The following is a 20,982-nucleotide window of genomic DNA, read 5'->3' on the forward strand; positions in this document are numbered from 1 at the left end:
TGGTGGGGACCCTACTGGAGAATGGGCATCAGAGGATCAGAGATTCCAATGGGATTTCTGAGATCTAGAAGGTAGACGGGATAGGACTGACTTTCGGGTCAGCATGGAATGATGCGAGGGTGCTCACTGGGTAAGGGGACCGAACAAGGGAGCTGTTCTTTCCAGGAAAGTCTTAAGGAGCTAGTAGTTGGCAGGTTGGAGGGTTGAAGAGGGAGAAAAAAATCTGAATGTCCCCACCCAAAGCCATACATTCAGCGTATTTGGAAGCAGTAGTGTCCACCTTTAAGAATAAAAAAAAAAACATTGAGAACTATTCTCTACATTGGTATTTTTCATACTTGAATGACAGTGAACCTGTAGTAGGAAAGACATTGTACATGAAGCCTAGTACACAAACACAAACTCAGACACATAGAGATATGCCTAAAAATAAAATTGTTTTATGGAACAATACTTATTTTCATATTTTATGATAAAGTATAGGCATAACAATATAAAATGTTTTTATTAATACTTTAATACAAAACAGAGAAGTCTCCAAATAGACAAACTAATCAGAAAATTAGGAAATGTTTAATTCAGTTAAGTGTGCTTACCTGTAGATAGCTCATTCTGGCTCAGAGCCCACAGGTACAACGCTACTCACACATCGAGGGCACGGTTGAGCCAGGTTCTTTTCAACAGTTTTAAGTGGGTCAAGGATAAAAATTCCAGCCTCACAAAAAAAATGGTTTCCTTTTAATCCTCCTAATAATACTGATACATTTTTTTATGCTTTACGGTGGAAATTAATCTTTATCTTTTCTCTAAAATTATGCTAAACTTACTATCTTATAATCCTTTTTTTTAAAGAGTAAATCAAAAATAAAAGGTGCATTCCCTTCTTTGGCCACCAAGTTTAACTCAGGAGTTTTGAAAAGCTAAATGACCTTCTATCCAAACGTTCGTTAATACTTCTCTTCTGGAAGGTAGTGATTAAAAGTTTAAGACAGTGGGGTGGCAACAATTTCTCTAGTTTTATCTCATTCAAACTGTCTTCATTGAAAAACCTCAGTTCAACATCTTATAAGAATGTTAGGAACAGTTAGTTGCGAGGTGATGCTTTTTAAATGTCTGTTTTTGCCTTAAGAATAATACCTTTTGGAACACTTTGTTGTGTTTGACATGTTGAGGTATGTAATTCCCCCCATACCCCACCCATAGTTCCAAATCTACTTTGAGAAATACCAAAATCAGTTAAATATGCCCTTCTGTTAATACTTAGATGTCAATTTTGAAAATATTTGCCAAATGAGATCGAGCTTCAACTAGTACAATATGAAATGTCCTTCCTTAGGGTATTCCATTGCAAGAACGAACAAATGGGTTTGATGCAGTAAGTGGGTATGTTCATCTCCAATCTCTGAATAATGTATTTCGAAAAGTCTGCTCTTTGGTGAGCTTTCAATATGAATGACAACTTTCACTGCATTTTCCAGTATGTCAGTGAACAAGGGTGGATTTCTTTGGATGCCAAAGCCTCAAGATAGGAAAAAACAATGATTGCAAAATATTGTGAAGAGTATCTTTTAATTGCTTTAATAATTCTGCACTTCCATCCCATTGCCTGCTTCATTCTTTACAGTTTTGCACTTTATATTGACTGAGAGTCTGCTTTTCCAATTCTGTAAAGACATATAATCCAGAAGCACGTGAAGTTAAATTTACACCCTACAAGTCCTCCACATACAGCTGGTATACACTAAAAGAGCTACATGACTTGTGATAAAAGCTCTTATCAAAATGGATCTCAAAAATCTATACCAGGTTCTAAGTACGTACTAAGCATTACTTCTAAATGTTATACAGTAGTAGCGATTTGAAGAGATACTGTGTTATCACTGAGAGGTAAGTTTTAAAATTTATCAACAAATTGATCTCACCCTGTTCGCAAAATATCCCTACATGCTGGAAGAATAAAGTTTTCAGCTGCGGTGTCAGCCATTTTCTTGTTGGCTAAAGCCATGGCCTAATGAAGGGATAAAGCTTCCTAATTAATAGAACGACTAAGAAATTCATAGAATGGCTAAGTTATAGAATGACTGAGAAATTCTGCCAACAGCTTGATTTATTTTTTTCTTTAACAATTTGAGGAGCTTATGGAAATTAGAAAATTCTGGGTTTATAAGTATGTATCTTTTTAATGATGAAGTTTTAATGGTTTGTTTTTCCTTGGGCATTACAGCTTGCCATTTGCATCGGGTGTGGCGTATGTGATACAACCACATAAACCCTTTCATAGTCTAGTTTCTTGTTGGAATGCCCTTCAGATGTCCTCATTCCTCACCTTTCTTATAAAAATCATGTGAGCCATTTAAAAAATAATTTATTCACACTAAGTTTCATGAAAACGTTACACTAAAATTTTTTTCAATCACTAATGTCCTCTCTAAAAAGTTCTTATCCAAAACTTGGTTGAAATTCTTCCTCGGAGTAAATGGGAATCTCCTGTACACTGTTCACTTCAGGACCAACTGTAAAAGTGTGTGCATGTGTGTGACATTAAACATTATGGTGTTAGGCTTCTGTTAGGGTGTTGATAAATGACTGTCATTCACCGGAAAATTTCGGGAGGCACAGTGAGCAGAAAATGTAATGCCTTGTGTCATTTAATGTCACTGGATATAATCATCGCGCAGATTGCTACCTGTCCTTGTGTATGTTGAAATACATAAGGAACCGTGCACTATACTCTGATTTTTGTTTCTAATCTGTCTTATTTGTTTATTTAAAAAAAAATTGCTGGTTGAGACCCAGTATATTGATTTTACTATTTACTAGTTGACTGCAGGGAGCAGTTTGAGAACATTGCCCTAACAAAATTGAGTCATCTGCTTTGGGAGGACGAGAGTAAGTCCCTCATGTGGGTAGTGATGACCCAGAATAACACCCTCCTTATTTTGGCCAGGGGAAGCGGGGCGTGCGGTCTGTGTGCCTGCCCCACACCAAAGCCTGCCGGTCATGCTGCATTTACATGTCCTGGGTCCGGGGTCTGCTCTTCCACTCAGCGGAGAGGCTTTTTGGGGAAATGGACCTACGTGATGAGTGGGTGAAACCCGTTCCAGTCAGTTATATGAAACAATCTAAGCTTTCATTTAAAAACATGATTTAAGAAGTCAGGACTCATCAGAAATTTGAAGAAAATAGCTCAAATGATATATCCAGATGGAGTCATTTTTATTCAACCTCCTCAGCATGAAGCAAGCCTTCTGATCTGACAATTCATGGTCTTGTTACATTTTCATTCATCATTGCCTTATTCTGTCTCTTCTGTATCCCTTTCCTCTCTTTTTGGAGCTTCGGTTAGATGAAAGCCGAATAATCCTCTCTGCCTACTGTGAATAACAGTTAGCAAAACCCTTCGCCTTCTAAATCTCATTTCTTATGTCATTTTTTCAAAGGAAACCTTATACGTGTGGAATGAACCTAAGTGGTGCATTAAAGGCATTTCTTTGCCTGAGAAAAAGTTGTCAACCTGCGAAACAGTTGACTTTTGGCTAAAAGTGGGAGCAGGTGTGGGAGCTTTTACAGCTGTTTTGCTGGTGGCTCTAACTTGCTACTTCTGGAAAAAGAATCAGAAGTAAGTAACCTCTGTATAAGAACTGAGAAATCTCTTTTGTTGTGAATATTTTAGAGTTAATCATTATATCCAACAGTTTCTCTCAGAGACACAAGAAATTTCTCGTAGTGAAGGAGTTATAGGAAAGGCCTTTAAGAAAGCAAATGGAAATGACTGTTGTTCTGATAACAGAGATCAGAGAACATTAGAGGTAATTGAATTAGATCCGTTGTTTTTATAAAACAAGGAACAGAGGATCCTGGCTACTCAGGTAGATGGGAGCAGAGCTCAGAAAGGAAGGCAGATTTTCTCTGTCTGTTTTTCTTTTCATGACATCATGCTGCCTTCTTGCCTCATCTTTTCTCTTTCAATTTCTTGTGGGCAGATATTTGCAAAGAAACAGACTAAGTGTATACTCCAGGACTTTCAGAATCTGGAGTTGAGTATTGAGTGTAACTTCCAATTGTATATTGATACATTATATGATTTGGCTCTTTTAAAATGATTTACATGTCAGTTGGGCTGTGAAAGCTCTCTACTGTATTATCTAGGCACAGTTGTAATATGTGGGGTGGGGAGTAGAAAGGAATGAGTGATAGAAATAGTAAAGACCAAATCACTTGCCTATGTAATATTCTCACCCTACGAACTAAACTTCGGAAAACTGCATAGTAAATTAGTTCCCAAATATTTATAAATGAAAAAAATGCGTTCAGACCTCTAATCTTCTCTTTGTTTTTCAAAGGGTTTTCATAATTGGACGCTTGAATCACTGTAAAATAAGTATGATAGTGTTAACTGCATTGCACTGATTCTCTGACATTCTGGAAACGATTGGTGTGTAGACGGTAGATTAATGAGAACACATAGTGTTATGGATATGGGTGAAGGGAATATGTTGGTGGAGCAGCTGTACTCCACGACGATTTAATTAGCTGGTGTATGACCACCCCAAAGAAGTATTAATTTATATTAAACAGCCACTTTATCTATTTATTTATTTGCCGCTACTTAGACTGGAGTACAAGTATTCCAAATTAGTAATGACGACAAACTCAAAAGAGTGTGAACTCCCAGCTGCAGACAGCTGTGCTATCATGGAAGGAGAAGATAATGAAGAGGAAGTTGTATATTCCAATAAACAGTCGCTACTGGGAAAACTCAAATCCTTGGCAACAAAGGTGAGAGCAGAATTTTAACCTGGTGTTTCTGTGTATTTATAAATAAAGGGGCCATATTAACCTAACAGTAGTGCAAACCGTGTCATTCAGGGTGGGTATTTATCCAGTAGAAATACTCTTAGAAGTACAGAAGGCTGTAGTAAATACAAGAATAATCACTGCAGCATTGTTTTTGTTGGCTAACCAGGTAGAAACAACCTTAAACACCATCAGTAAGGACTTAGATAAGAAATTTCTGTATATCAAAGTAGTGGGATGCTGTGCACCTCTGCAGATGTTAAAGATTGAGATGTCTATGTGTACTGATATGTCAGTGGGTCCAGGGTAAATGAAGCGAAAACAACGTATAGACTATTGCATTTCTGTTAAATATACATTTATACTAGTATTTGAATAGGAAACTACTAATGATAGCTGCTTTGTGAGAATTTTGAATAAATGGGTGTCTTTAGTCTTTGAAGTAATGCAGTTTTATAATATTTGAGTTTGCACAAAGATTATGTATTATAGTATTAAAAAACAAAAATTTTAGATAAATAAAAGATCTCATTTATTTATATTTTTTATTTTATAACAAGATTTTTTTCATACAGAGGAGATAAAAGTTATATAAAATGTTGAGATATTACTTATCAGATGCCATCACATTTGTCGGCTTTGAAATGATTACTGTATCCAAACAGATAGCATGAAGCCCTAAGTATTATTTGTAGACACATTTTATTGACATTCTTCACCATTGACTTAAAAGATGAAACATTACCAGTTTACCCACGCAGGAATAAAGACAGAATGAAACCAGAAAGAAAACCCATTTCAAAGGATTTTCAGCAGGAAGGACATGTGGTGAAAGATTGCATTTATTGAGAGTGTCTTAGTAATCGTTTCCTAATTTAGGCACATAACTATATCATAGGGGATCATTTAAAAATAAAACAAATAAGCCCTATTCCCCTTATACTAATGATTTTTCTTAATATGGTAGTTTAGGGAGGATACTATTGCTGTGGGACAGTGAACGTACAGAGATTGTCAAGAGCTGAGATTCTGAGCCTTCCATGGTTTCATGGATACTTTAGAAGACATGGGACTTCTGATCAGAGACAAAGGACAGTTTAACACTCACAGCAGAAGCACCAGCCAAAACATCAGCATTTATACGAGTTGCAGAGCCCCACGTCCTGCAGATGACGCTTGTACACACAGTGGTCTGCCTTATAGGAGAGGAACCTTAAGCTTTGAGAACCTGAATCTTCTAGAAAGGGCAGAAAGCATCTCTGTCCTTTGTTCCAAAGGGAGATAGTGTTGTTATTGTACTGGACAGGTAGCATGCGTGTTCATTGCTCAAGAGGGAAATAACTATTTTTAAGAATGTAAGCAAGCCCGCCCTTTGCTGTGGAAGGACACAATATCTTTATTTTCAAAGGTTGCTTTCTATACAAAGTCCTTTGAAAAGGTAGTCTGGAAAAAAGGGAAGTCAGTGTCTCACTCATAAGATAGGCAGAAATGCAAGAGAACCATTGGGGAGTTGTCTCCCAACAGATCCAAACCTCCTTCCTGCACTATCTTGGCTTCCGGCAACTTTCCCGTTAGTACACCATTCCACTGTTCACTCTGATTAATCTGACTGGCTGAGGCTGGAATCTAATCTGGTCAGTTTGCTTCCTATAGCACTTAAAAAATAGAGCTACTCCCAACAAGACACCAAACAGCAAGACGAGGCCAACCTGTATTATTAACCTGGATCATACCAGGGTTCCAGACTCAACTAACCAAACAAATGCCGTAAGTCATCAGGGTCCACCTTAGAAAGAGGTGGCTTTCTTTTTAGGTCCCTGAATCAACCTTTCCACTCAGGCTGAGACCTTTCCACTGGCACTGAGACCTTTCCTCCGTAAGATTCAGATGGAAGAGGGTTAAGGACATTTTCAAAAATTTACAAAGACCCTATACATCTCCCACTTTTGTCTACCTGGGCCATGGTAGGGGAACTTGGTGAGCAGTGTCCTCCACCAGGTGGTCGTTATCCTTTTGGTCTAGGAAGACGGCAATCCAACAAGACAGTCCAGGCACAAAGAATTTTAGTGACTGTACAGATCGTGTCTTGGCCCTCAGGGAGGAAGTATAAGGCAGTTATATTGTCCATAACAATGTATGGACAGTGGGTTGATGTTGACCTTAATGCCTTCAAAGGCTGAAGTGGTATCATGGCTTACTTCAGTTAGAGTCAGAAACAAATTTTGTACTGCCTTTTCTTTCTTTTAAAAAAATTTATTGAAGTATAATTGATTTACAATGTTGTGTTAATTTCTGTGTACAGCAAAGTGATTCAGTTATACATATATGTATTCTTTTTTATATTCTTTTCCGTTGTGGTTTATCACAGAATATTGAATATAGTTCCCTGTGCTATACAGTAGGACCTTGTTGTTTATTCACCCTATATATCAGTGTAATAGTTTGCATCTCCTAATCTCAAATTCCCAATCTGTCCCTCCCCCCTCCCCCTCCCCCTTGGTAACCACAAGTCTGTTCTCTCTGTCTGTGAGTCTGTTTCTGTTTCGTAGATAAGTTCATTTGTGTCATATTTTAAATTCCACATAAGTGATATCATATGGTATTTGTCTTTTTCTTTATGACTGACTTCACTTAGTAATGTAATCTTTATTTCCATCCATGTTGCTACAAGTGGCATTATTTCATTCTTTTTTACGTTCCATCTTTGCTAATTGAATAACTACCCATGGGGTGAGTGTGAATAACAAGTCAGTTATCCCTCCAGGAACCCCTTCTGAGTAACCAAGGGTAGCCTGATACTGAAAAGAGCCTTGCAGTTGTCTAAGGGCTAAATGATCTATCGAGGATGTTTTCATAAACAGTTGAATTATGACCACTCCTAGAATACAAGTACAAGCCGTGCTGTTTTTAGGAGAGAAGTTAACATCTGGTTCTATGCAAAAAGTACAGACCTAGAGGTACACATGGGGCCTCTGGAAGGAAAGTATTATTTACAGTTGTTAGGGACACCAAGTGGGACCTATTTAGTTAGGCTGCGCTGGTCGATGGTGCCTGTGACCTCCTTGCTGGCTTGTAAACCTTAGCGTTCCCGATTCATGTCAAACAATTGTGTCTCTTCTTTGTCTTTGGAGAGACTGCTTGAGGGCAGTTTGTCCAGCTTTTCCTGTTTGTCCATGCCGCAGACTGGGTGGTATTTGTCCACTCCATGGAACGATTGAGTGATGGCAGTGGGAATGGACATGTTGATCGTTGTTATTTGGGGGCAGAAGCTGGCATCATCCCTGCTGTTTCTGATAGAATTTTCAGTAAGCCTAAGGGGAATGGCAACCAGATTGTGGTTTGAGCATCTGGTGGATTTGGTAGACCCAGTAGTCAGTTAAATTTAAGGCACTTGCAACAGTTTGAGAGAGGAACACTAAGGTGTTTTCCTTCATAGGAAGGTGACAGGGTGGCTTTGAAAAACAAATAATCATTAGTATCCCTTCGTCCTTTGCCCCTCTCAGGGCCTAAGGTACCTCCTTCCTAGGTGCCTTACTATCAGACTGCACTGTTGATCTTCCACTGGTACAAATCAGTTTGTCCCATTTCCGTAGCTAAAGCTCCGCCTTATTTCTACTCATCCCCTACTGGAGTTCTGTGCTGCCAAACCTTCAGGTGCAAGAAGGTCAAGGGCTTTTAAAAATGCGTGTGACGACCTAGTGTGTTTTCTACCTTTGCCCATGTGGGATGGTACGAGGTCTTGATGAGCTGTGTAGTCAACCAAGTAATTATTATGCTTTTGATCTAGGATCATGACAATCCAACAAAACAGTACAGGTGGCTAAACCGGAATTATATTTGAATCTTCTAGGCTCCCTTCTGGCAGGGCTACCACCAGACGTCCTGGGGGTTGCTGTTGGGTTAAATAAGGACCCGTCATGCCAGTAGTGGTCGGGGCAGAATCCTGGGTTTTCATATGGGTATATAATCTTATGTAGGTTGTATTGATATATTCTTACTTATTATATATTTTTACTAAAAATTATCCATGAAGCAGCCAAGAGGAGATAATCTCTTAATCCCTTTCTGGAAATAGCCATATTTAGTAACTGAACTGCCTTACTAAGATGTGTGGACCAGGAGGGGATGAGGGAGATAGAGGCAGAAATCTTTTTGAGTCAGTTTTTGAGAAGGCTATTCCGATGATCAATGATCCCTTTCAATGGTAGGAAGTGTGGAAGGTCCACTGAGTACCTCTACTCCCAGTCCATTTTTCTGGTAGCTTTTGTGATTAAAAAAAAAAAAAAAAAGGGACACCACTGTTAGGCTGCAAATGGTCCATAAAACCATAAACATTAAACAGATGTTTTGCAAGGGCCACGGTGGTGTCACTGGAGTTGGCCAGTCACTCTGGAACAGCAACACCGTGACCCGAATGGGTGTCAGCAGTGATGAGGCACCACCGATAGCCCCGAGAGGTGATCAAAGGTCTGATTTAATCAATTGTTAGGGAAATATTGGTCAGCTCTTGGTATGACTCCCAAGTCTTGCATGCTGTGGTAACCTCTGCGTCAGGAAAATAGAGTCCTTCACTTTGAGCTCAGTCTGTGAAGGCAGATTTATTGCCATGCTGGACAGGATTCAAATGCTGTGTAGGGTTTGTGGCAGTCTGTCTGGTGCAGGTCTCTCTAAGGTGCTTAACTCTGTTTGGTCTTTTCAGAGGATGGGCATCTACCTAAGTGACCCAGATGATTTGATCAACAGCTAAGATTTGTTTCCAGATTTGTTGCCCCAAAGAGAGGTGAAGAGTAAGGGGTTTTCCAAATAGCAGACCAAATAGTTTGTTGACAATGGCTATTAAATCTTGGCAATAGCTCAAGAGTAAGTAGAAATATGACAAGGTTTATCAGAAGAAGTATTGGCCACAGCTGTGAGAAGGGCTTTGGGTTCTGGCCACTGAGCCACGCAATCTTGTTGGTTTTCAGTTATGCATACTTGTGCTGAGATTGGACAGCTGCAGCAGGTGACAGACACCATTGGGTTTCAGCTCAACCGAAACATCAGTGAACCAGGCCCAGGCATGAAGTAGAACTTCGGTGAACCCAGGACCCCACAGAGCCAGTGGCTTCATTTGGGGCAGAGGAGCCAGGGGATAACCTTTCTCTCAAAGAGTCTGCTGCCATATTTGCATGTGAGGCTGAGATGTTGCTGGGTCAGACCAGTTGTATTCTTGAATATACCATTCATATTTGACAAGTGAGACTGATTGGGTGCTTCCCACCTTGTTGACCTATCAAGAGTGGGACTGTCAGGCTGTAGAGTCCCAAAGTGTGTGTGGTAATGGCATTCAGTTTTGACAAGAGCTCAGTAACAAGCTAATAGCTGCTTTTTCAAAAGGGCTTTTATGTACATGGTGGCCACATCAAGGTGATGAGTCTAAAACCCCAAAGGATGCCTCCGGGGGAAGGCAGCTTCCCACTGCCACGGTCTCCAATGGACAAAATCATTCATCGCAAAGAATTGTATCATAAAGTGGTCATTAGGGCTGTGAGGCCACAAGGTAGAGAGCGTTACTCACCTTGCTGGGCAGTTGATAATACAGCCTGTTGGCTTGGGCCTAACTCAAAAGATACTATTTTGTGGATTAGCTGATATGACAGAGCAAGTAGACTACTCACGTGATACCATACTGTGTCCAACAGCAGAGTGCAGTAAGGCGCTGGGCTGTTTTTTCTCGACTGGAAGATAAAGCATTGCACATCTGCCCACCTAGTCTCAAGAATCTTTACTTAGTTGGCAGCTCCCTGAATTTTGTGAGGGTTTATCAGCCGTCTCTGCTGGCAGGTCTGATAACACAGGCAAGGCTGTTGAGACTGAGACGTCTGACTTGACACCAACAGGACATCATTTATAGTGACACCTTTAGGCACCAGAAGGTAGAGGAGCTCGTGTGCCATTCTGACTCACACATTTGTTGCACATGGCAGACGAGTTGGCAACGCTTGGGGTAAGTATCCGAGTAGCCCTTCTCTTCATGTGGCTGCTCTTGACCAGGGGATTGTCCTCTGCTGCCTATGAGATAAGGAAGAACAAGCACATACCAGCAATTCCTACTGTAGATTCAGATGTAACGCAGCAACAGCACCTTGAATGGGGACGCAGAACCCTTCACACTAGGTCACATTATTTTCCCTCCCCCACTGTGAACCTAGCTTGAACCCCATTAGTTGAATTTTCAGGCCCTTTTCCTCTCACACGTTCAGGTAGGATGATGACTTCGGTGCCTGCAACAAGCAGAGTCAGAAATGTTTGAGTCCCTCCCCTTCCCCGGGCTCCCTTGCAGTCTCAGATGGGTGTGTATGGTCTGCAGTCACTCTTGGTGACAGGAAAACTTGGTCCTACCCCTAATCATCTTTTTCCTTAAGGCAGCAAAGTCAGCATCGTTGGGGAAGGAAGGGTTAAAGATGAAGAGGGAAGGGGAGTCTCTGTGACAGCAGCAGGGCTTTGCATTTGCTGTTGTTTTCCAGCAGCTGCTCACAAGCCAACCAAACTGCCAGTGTTTTGGGTCCATTCAAAGTTCTGTGTTGAACGGCGAGGGCATCATTCCTGACATCATCTATTCCACCTTTGGGGACCTTTTGACTCAGAAGTCACAGCCAGATTGACTGTGCTGAAGGCTGCAGGTCTTACGTTCTTTTGTTGATTTGGGCTTGACTCACATACTGGAGTCTTTTTAAAAGGGAATTCACCTCGTTTCTTGCTCCATTGTCATATTTAAGTTAATTCCTGGTTTAAATGTAAAGGATAAGGGACAGGGGCTTCCCTGGTGGCACAGTGTTTGAGAGTCTGCCTGCCGATGCAGGGGACACGGGTTCGTGCCCCGGTCCGGGAAGATCCCACATGCCTCAAAGTGGCTGAGCCTGCGCGTCTGGAGCCTGTGCTCTGCAACGGGAGAGGCCACAACAGTGAGAGGCCCGCGTACAGCAAAAAAAAAAAAAAAAAAAAAAAAAAAAGGATAAGGGACATTTCCCAGGTGAGCCTGACCATTACTAACTTATCTAGATGTTTTGGGGTCAGTTTCTCATTCTCTAGTGACCCTCTTCCGCCTTATAAACCCAATCTGGGGCAGCAAGAGCCCCAGCAGTAGTTACTGCCTCACTAAGTTTTCCTAGGGGAATTCATCTCAGAAAGAGCCCCCAGAGGAAGCCATGGCTCTGTAACTGTGGTGAGGACCTGCTGCAAAACCTCTGAGACCTTTTACTGCATTTTTGGGTGGATCTGAAGTTGGCAGGATAGAGTGCCAGCAGCATTGAGCCCTAGGATGGCCCCTCTGTTTTCATTCTTTTTTTTTTTTTTGCGGTACACAGGCCTCTCACTGTTGGGGCCTCTCCCATTGCGGAGCACAGGCTCCGGATGCGCAGGCTCAGCGGCCATGGCTCACGGGCCCAGCCGCTCTGCGGCATGTGGGATCTTCCCGGACCAGGGCACGAACCCGCGTCCCCTGCATCGGCAGGCGGACTCTCAACCCCTGCGCCACCAGGGAAGCCCTGTTTCCATTCTCAACGATCACTGAGTCCTGCCACATCGTCTCCAAAGTGAACCAGCCAACATTCTAGCACTTCACCTGGTTTCTCCCCGTAAGTGGTTTCCATTTTCTCTCTAACACTTATCGTAGGTGCATGTTTCTGGAACTGTTGTTTGAAAGCGGGTGAAACCTTCTTTTCCTGTTGGGATGATTTTTAGTGCTAGTTGCTCCTGTGAGGCACACCTGAGCCTGACTGGGAGGCTGTCCTCCTGCCAGAGGAGAATTAACACCATCCAGTCAGTTGAACTGTGAACTCTTTGAACCCACTTCCCAGTACTCAGCCCACAACCAGCTCCCCAGTTCCTCTTCATTTCCAGGCAAGAAAACAGAGGACTGTTTTATTGCCTTGTTTGCCATACAGTGTGGTCAGCATGTCTGTTCCCAATTCTCAGGGACTTTCCTTAAATCTTGTTAACCAGAGTGTGAAGCTCTCTTCTAGAAATGTCTTCATTAACTTCCTCCTCTCATCGGCAAAACAACGAACTGTGAAGGTAATGAAATCACACTCTACTTACTGGCCAACAGATTAGACCGCCATAGTTTCATAGACACTTTGGAAGATGGAATGAGTCTTCTGGGTCAGAGACAAAACACAGCTCATTACTCACAGCATTAGCATTGGCCAAAATCACAGCATTTGTATTGGTTCCTCAAGCCTCACTTCCCACACAATGAAGTGGACTAGATGACGCCTGTATACAGAGTGGGTTACGTTATTGTAGAGGAACTCGCTTGGAGAACATGAGTCTTTTATAATGGGCCCGACGTATGTCTGCCATTTGCTCCACGGGGAAAGACAATATCTGTAGCTTTCTGGGTTGTAAGCAAACGTTTCCTTTATTCTAGAAGGAGACTTTATCTATATCATCCAAGGCTGTTATAGAAACATCTTTGGAAAATCACCTAGAATAAAGGACTATCAGTGTCTTTTCATAAGACTTGCAGAAACGCAGGAGACCCATGAAAAACTATCTTCCATCACAAGTTGACTTAGACTTCTCACCTGGTGTGATCTTGTGATTCCCTATTTTTTTTTTTTTTTTTTTAACATCTTTATTGGAGTATAATTGCTTTACAATGGTGTGTTAGTTTCTGCTTTATAACAAAGTGAATCAGTTATACATATACATATGTTCCCATATCTCTTCCCTCTTGCGTCTCCCTCCCTCCCTCCCACCCTCCCTATCCCACCCCTCTCTCCCTGTGCTATGTGGCTGCTCCCCACTAGCTATCTCTTTTACGTTTGGTAGTGTATATATGTCCGTGGCACTCTCTCGCTTTGTCACAGCTTACCCTTCTTCCTCCCCATATCCTCAAGTCCATTCTCTAGTAGGTCTGTGTCTTTATTCCCGTCTTGCCCCTAGGTCCTTCATGACCTTTTTTTTTTTTCTTAGATTCCATATATATGTGTTTGATTCCCTATTTGTGAGGGTGGTATCTTACAATGAAGGGAGCCTTTAGGTGCCAGGGAATGCATTTAAGGGAAAGTCATCTCTGAGCTGAATCTAAAAGAAGAAGTGGGCATTATGAGCACTACCTAAAACATTCAGTGTTTCCTCCTCTTACAGTACCTCTTCTGTTTTTATGTTATAGCCAGAGAAGTGAAAACTTGAAAAGATTCTTGAAAACAGTCACAGGAAACAGAGAGGGTAGAGCTTTCTTCCCTGAGAAGGTGCAGTGTGCCACTTTTTTTTTTTTTTTGGGGGGGTACGCGGGCCTCTCACTGCTGTGGCCTCTCCCCTTGCGGAGCACAGGCTCCGGACGCACAAGCTCAGCGGCCATGGCTCACGGGCCCAGCCACTCCACGGCACGTGGGATCTTCCCGGACTGGGGCACGAACCCGTGTCCCCTACATCGGCAGGCGGACTCTCAACCACTGCGCCACCAGAGAAGCCCCCCGTGTGCCACATTTTATTTTGAATAGCAATTTTAGTCAATGTAATGATTTTGTTTTCATTATTTAAGATGAAAATTTGAAGTATTACAGAAAAGTTGAAGGGATTGTGCAGTGGTACAACCATATATCCACCACATAAATCTTACTCTTTATTACATATCTCTCCATCCCTCTATCCATTTATTGATCTATCTTCTTTTTTTTGATGTGTTTCAAAGTGAGTTTCAGACTTCAATACATTTGATGCCTAAACACTTCAGTTTACATATAATTGATGAGAGAATTCAATATTTTAAGTTTTTTTTAAAGGCAAAATGTTTACACAGAGTGAAGTGTATATTTCACAAATACATGATATGATGAAATTTGAGAAATGAATATACCTGTGTAACCCTAAATCCTGTGAAGATATAGAACAATGGTCTGATGTCTGAAAGTAAACTCATGTCCTTATGTGTATACTCAATCCCCATCCCCCAAGGGAAGCTATTGTGGTGATCTTTTAAAACTATGGATTAGTTTGGCCTGTTTCAGAACTTCACATAATCGTAATGCCAGAGAGTGTAGTTTTTGTGTAAGTTTTCTTCCACTCAGAAAAATCTTTTTGAGATTCTTCCACCTTGTTGTGTTTATCTATAGCAGATTGCTCCCTGTGGAGGAGTATTCTGTTGTATGGATTTGCCACGTTTGTTCATCTGTTCTCCTTTTGATGGACCCTTGTGCTATTTCCAGTGTTTGACTGAATAAAGCTGCTATGAATGCCATTGTACAAGTTTTATTGTGTCCCACTTTTAAAAGTTTTTTTACTTTTTATTTTTAAATTTTTTTATGTGTGTCCCACTTTTGAAAATGTTACATATGATTTCATGGAGCAAAAAACTTTATAAATTTCTTAACTACTGTGTCAAGTAAGGTTTACTTTGTCTTATATATATCCTTATTCATGTTCTAAAGGCCATACTTCTTTGGTATTTCCTTATGCACTGGATTTGTGGGGTTTCATTTATAGATTTACTTCACTTGACTTTTCTTAACAATTAAAAAATATCTTCAGTTGATTTTTTTTCCTTTAGTTCATGTCACAGTCATTTATGGGATACTGTCCACCGGGTTTTGGTGAGATGTCATATTAGACACAGTTAATCTCAGAGACTAGTTTATTGATGGAAGACACATGCACATCAAACACACACATTCATGCACACACACACCCCACGTACACAGGATAATCCAGTATGACAAGAGTATTGAGTAGGGTCTCTTGGAGTACAGAAGAGAATGGAGTACAGTTAGGTGGGTAGTGACAAGCTAAGGAGAAGCTTCTGGGAGAAGTTGGATTTTGAGTAGATTCTTGAATTTAGAGTTTAAAAAGATCATTTTATATGGCATCTTTATTTAATGCATGAGTAAACTGAGACCTAGAGAGGTTCACTTATTTGTCCAAGAGTGGGTGAGATGGGAATTAGAAACCACGTATTCTGAGTTCCAATCCAGGTTTTTTCCTTCTGCATGGTGGTGTTTCAGTACATTTTCACAGCCACTGATTGACAGCCAACCATGTGCTAGGCCTTGGGTCATATTACGGGAATTAAAAAGTGAACAAGATATAACTCCTGCCGTTAGGAAGTCCCAGTCAGCGCGCGTGCGTGGGTATATATCCTACCACATCAGCCATAGGAGCAAAATCCCATGTGAACATAGAACACAGAGGAGATGGTAACGAAAGCCCTATGAAGCCCTAATAGCATGACTGTTTTCAGTGTTTTAATTGCAATATTACCTTGAGGGTAAGCAACAGGTCTCTGCCTGCCCTTGCTGAAGAACAAGTTGAATCAAATGTTCTCAAGGCAGGGCCACAGAAAGCTCAGCTTTCTCTTATAGTTCATGGCTGATACTCTAACATTCTTTCCTGTAATACACTGTGAGCTCCTTGAGAGCAGACGTTTTGTATCCCATAAAGTCTAGTCCTGTTCCTGTAACACATGGGTGCCTAATAAATACTTGAATTATCGATGGTTATTCCTAGAAAACTAAGGCTGGTGAACATGAGACTTCAGGCAGGCTCTCCCAGAGCCGGTGGGTTCGGGCGCTGCGATCTGCAAGGCTGCTCTCTCAGGGGCTTGTCGTCTCGGTAGAGGCAGGGACATGGGATATGCTGGTGTTCATGCTGTGATTTTTTTTCTGTAATCCTGACCATATGGCCTTAAATTGATCTGAAGTCTCTGATTTCTCCACTCAAATGAGAGAAGACACAACAGCAATCTCATTCTTCCTGACAGATACTCAGTATCTATTTCCTGTTGTTTTCTCATTTCACTTCTCTGCTTTAGAGGCACATCCATGTGCACCCAGGACTGATCTGCCTCATATTTCTTTTATTTTTAAAATAATCCTAGTTCTGTTCATCTTTATTCTCTTCAACAGCATAGTTCCCCCACCCCATTCCAACAGCCTTCGGAAAGCTTTGTCTAACCATGAAAACATTGGGAGAAACCTCACCTCTTATTTCTCTTTTTCCCCATTAAAGAAGAATAATTTATCTTAACAGGCTACATTTTGAATGTATTATATAACAAATGCCAGCAATGATATATTTGCATTAAAATTTTGATTTATTATCCTAGATGACTTCTTTTTAATATATTTAGTAGGCATGATTCCCAAAGATTTTCCTCCAACATATCAGTGGACCCAAATGATCTTGTGTCTTATTGGTGTTATCTTTATTTCTGCTCTCCTTTTTTCTTATTATTTACCCGGTGTTATCTTGAGAATATTTAGTTTACTGTCTACAATTTGCATGGATAGGTCATCTATTTCAGCACCCGGATCAAATATCCCCCTTGCATGGGTCTCAGTGATTTCTTCACAAGAATCACAGCTTCATCTTTTGGTATCTGTTGCAGTCATGTGTTTGCTTCTGTTTTGAATTGTGTGTCTTATCCCCTGGACATCTGTTTGGGATTGACATATACGCACTGCTATATTTAAAATGGATAACCAACAAGGACCTACTGTATAGCACAGGGAACTCTGCTCAATATTATGTAACAACCTCAATGAGAAAAGAGTCTGAAAAAGAATAGATACATGTATATGTGTAAATGAATCACTTTGCTGTACTCCTGAAACTAACACAACACTGTTAATCAACTCTACTCCAATATAAAATAAAAAGTTAAAAAAAAAGGCATCATTCAGGGTAGGCATGCTATCTGTTTTATACCTGCCACCCTCCTTTAAATGTAAAATCCTAATTACAAGTGGAAGGTATGTAGATTAAAATGATTTCAGAACTTAGTTTCTGGATACGTAAGCTCCTAAAATCTTATTGGAATTTTAGTGAGTTGATTTTTGTCTTAATATTTTTTCCCCCATAGGACAAAGAAGACCATTTTGAATCTGTTCAACTGAAATCCTCAAGATCTCCCAATATATGAAAGACAGTGCTGTAGCCTTCAGACTAATGAACAAAGAAACCTGCTCTCTAGTTTTACAGGACCATAGTTTAGAGCCTGTCCTCGTATCCGGCACATTGGTGATGTCACAGAGGAGGGCCATGCCGCTGAAAAGGGAAGGAGGTTGAAATGTTAGATTGCCTTATAACATGGTCAAGTGTCTTGCCAAAAATAAGAAAGCAAATGTTTTGAGTCTCAACTGAAGATGAAGCTCAACTCAGGAAGAGATTTATCTGTATATACAAATAACTCAAAACCAAGGTTAAGCCCACGAGTGCACTGCTGATGCATGCCATATAATTAATGGGTAACTTTTCTTCTTTATGAATTCTATATAAAAAGTGTGTTTGGAGGGCTGATGTGAGCATATGCATTGTGATCCCATTTATGTCTTTGTTTATATTTTGGGGAACAATTTGAAAAAATTTTTAAGGTACAGTTATTTTTTCCCATTATTTATTTTCCTGACAGACCTTAAAACATGTTTTCTATTAAAAATGGTGAACAAAGAAAGACAATAGATTTTTCATTTTTCCATAGGGTATCCTTGTTGATTTCAGAAGCCTAAGTAAGCAGTAATTCTTAATGAAGAGTCAGCATGTGCTTGGGTTATCTAACTTATAATCGCCTTTGAAATTCCATCCTTGTTGGAACTGGTAAGAAGGGCTTGACTAAAAGTGGGATTCTTAAAAAAAAAAAAGAAAAAAAAAAAGATAAGGAGAAGCCTTGACTTTCCACTGGTACAAACAAGCTGACACTATTATGAAAGTCAAATGGCTTGAAACAATTTATGTAATACTTGAAGTATAATTTAGAATGAGTAGGAAAGCTTGTTTATCAGATCACTTGCAAAATCATGAGAAGAAAGTGGGCTGGCTTGTCTATAAGTACAGACAGCTGTACAAAGGTATTGGGATAATTTCATGGTCTCCAGAAAACGACAGTGGGACATTTACCCTATGTCAAGCATCAAAGGTTATATGCTTATTTTCCTGCCAAAGACTTTAAGGATTATGACTTCCATGAAAGTTTTCTTTTTAAGTTAGCAGGGCAGGGATTGAATTTTAGAAAATCGCATATAACTGTATTCAGATCCCATAAGCAGTTATGAAATAAGTGTTGCTGCTCTTATTCAAAAATGATGCAGGTAATTGTGATATTTCCTATGATGGACGGGTTACATTGGTATTAGTGCGACTTAAATACTGTTGGTTGAAAGAAGTTTGAATGAAGCTGGATTTGACCAATTTTGTGTAAAACTTAATTGTTTTAAAAGTGGGAAAGAGGAGAGTTTCCTGACCATTTATAATCTAAGGTGCTCTGGTTTGTTTCCAATAAACAGTGATCTTTATAGGTTTTAATCCAGATTTTTTAAAAGCCTGGTCATTGGCCGAGAGAGGCAGGGCATAGGGGCAGGGTTTGTTGAATGTTTTGCCCCAAGTCTGTCAATGAGGTATGACTTGTAACTTTTGATTCAGCAGGTCGTCCTTAGTTTTGTGGCAAATGAGATAAAAATAAATAAGTGAATTTATTTGACTGGTGGGTAAAACACTGGACCATTCTGTTATTGTTGAGTGAATGTTTGTTTTGTGTACATCACTACTGTTGGATTCGAGAGTATAGGTGAGGTTGCCGTTGTTTTATTGTTTGTTGTGAAATTCACGGAGGGCATTGCTTTACATAAACGTCTTCCACGTTTAGTTTCTTAAATTCTGTTATAACGAAGAAATGATTTTGGCATTGCTCATTTTTATCCTGCCAACAGTGCTGATGACCCTTTCCCCATCTTGATCAAAATTTAAACAGAAGAATGAAAATACACTTGAAGTGCACCCTTTTAGAGGAACCCTGGCAAAGTCATACAGACAGGACAGAGTCAGGAAGTTTCCGCATAGTCACCTGTCACCTCTCTCTTCATCTTTGCTGTGCTCAACCTGTACGTTCCAAGCCATAGAGATAATTGGGATTTGCTCCCAGGTAGCTTCTTTATTCTCCTGTCACTGGACTAAAATCTCTGACGTGTCAAAAATGCCTTAAATTTTAATGAACTCTCTGAAAATATAGTTGGTATTCAAGGGTATACTTACTTTATTTCTAATTTTAGATATAAAATAGATTTTGGCAGCTCAGTCCTATCTTTGGAAAGAGCTGACTTTTTCCTTTGGATCCCAGTGGGTTGTCATTTTATTCCAAGCACTGAAGAAGTATGGCAGAAGGAATATTGTGAGGAAAACATTCAGATCAATCCTGGCTATAGAACTCACTTTAATTTTATGTCTTGCCTTTGCAGATCTCAGTGGAATGTTGAAAGGCATAAACAAATTAATCACGTTTCTATGATTTTTAGCTGACAGTTGTTATTTCCTTTCCCCTCTAAGTGGTAGAAGAAGTTATTTGTTATTTTTCTAAAAGGCAGTTTTGAAGGCTTAAATACTCCATTAAGTCAGCTGTTACCTATAATATCTCTTAGCGCTCTGTCAAAACATTTAAATCAGCTTTCCACTGAATGAGACTATGTCTTCTATGGATAAATTATATCATGCCATTTAACAATGTTGAGCAATTTGATATGTGTTCACTTGATTTAAAAGATAGGATTCTATTCTTGTTGACTTTTCCCCTCTTTGGTTACCAGTGATCAAGTCCTTTCCAGGATTAAAAATGTTTCATAGTATTTTTGTGTAGATTTTTGTCATTTTCTTCCCCAGGAGAGAAAAGGTGGTTTAAATGGTTATGTTGAACAATTGCTTGGGTCTAGTCATTTACCATTTGGGGTCTCCAGGTTCCCAGGTGGTGGGTCATCGATTGACTCTAGTTCTTCAAGACACACCTGGTCAACTGTCATCTGACATGTGTCAGTAGAGCTACTTCCTGTGACTCGTGGTCATTCCTAATGGGAGGCTAATATGCAGATCATTTCTCTCTTCCTAACGAAAGTAAATTTCCTGGGAGTCGTGGTGGGAAGATGATTTTATTGGCAAGTTTATTTTATTGATTTATTTATTTTTAGGTCTGCATGAGTGGTATTTAATCAGCTTTACTGAGGAATGATATACAAACAATAAACTCCATCCATTAAACATGTGCAGTACGAGTTTTGAAAGTTTTATATACCTGTTACATCACTACCATAATCAACATACAGAACATTTTCACCACACCCAAAGATTTCTTACAGCCTTCCTTTCTCCTTTCACCTCCAGCCTCCAGGCAACCCCTGATTTGATTTTTAACCATTACAGCTTAGTTTGGACTTTTTATAAATG

At 40.1% G+C, this 20,982-nt stretch overlaps 1 protein-coding gene across 1 annotated transcript in view; it reads left to right on the forward strand.

Annotated features, from left to right (window-relative positions):
- The window catches only part of KIAA1324L (KIAA1324 like), a 188,768-nt gene extending 168,034 nt beyond the window's left edge, over positions 1-20,734 (forward strand). Inside the window, exons 20-22 of the mRNA XM_032644023.1 lie at positions 3,441-3,619; positions 4,614-4,779; positions 17,639-20,734. Coding sequence (XP_032499914.1) covers positions 3,441-3,619; positions 4,614-4,779; positions 17,639-17,698 — 405 coding nt within the window. The 3' untranslated portion in view covers positions 17,699-20,734. The remainder of the gene's footprint in view (positions 1-3,440; positions 3,620-4,613; positions 4,780-17,638) is intronic.
- Positions 20,735-20,982: the final 248 nt, after the last annotated feature.

This window comes from Phocoena sinus, chromosome 9 (genome assembly GCF_008692025.1).
Source record: "Phocoena sinus isolate mPhoSin1 chromosome 9, mPhoSin1.pri, whole genome shotgun sequence".
Taxonomy (NCBI): Eukaryota; Metazoa; Chordata; class Mammalia; order Artiodactyla; family Phocoenidae; genus Phocoena; species Phocoena sinus.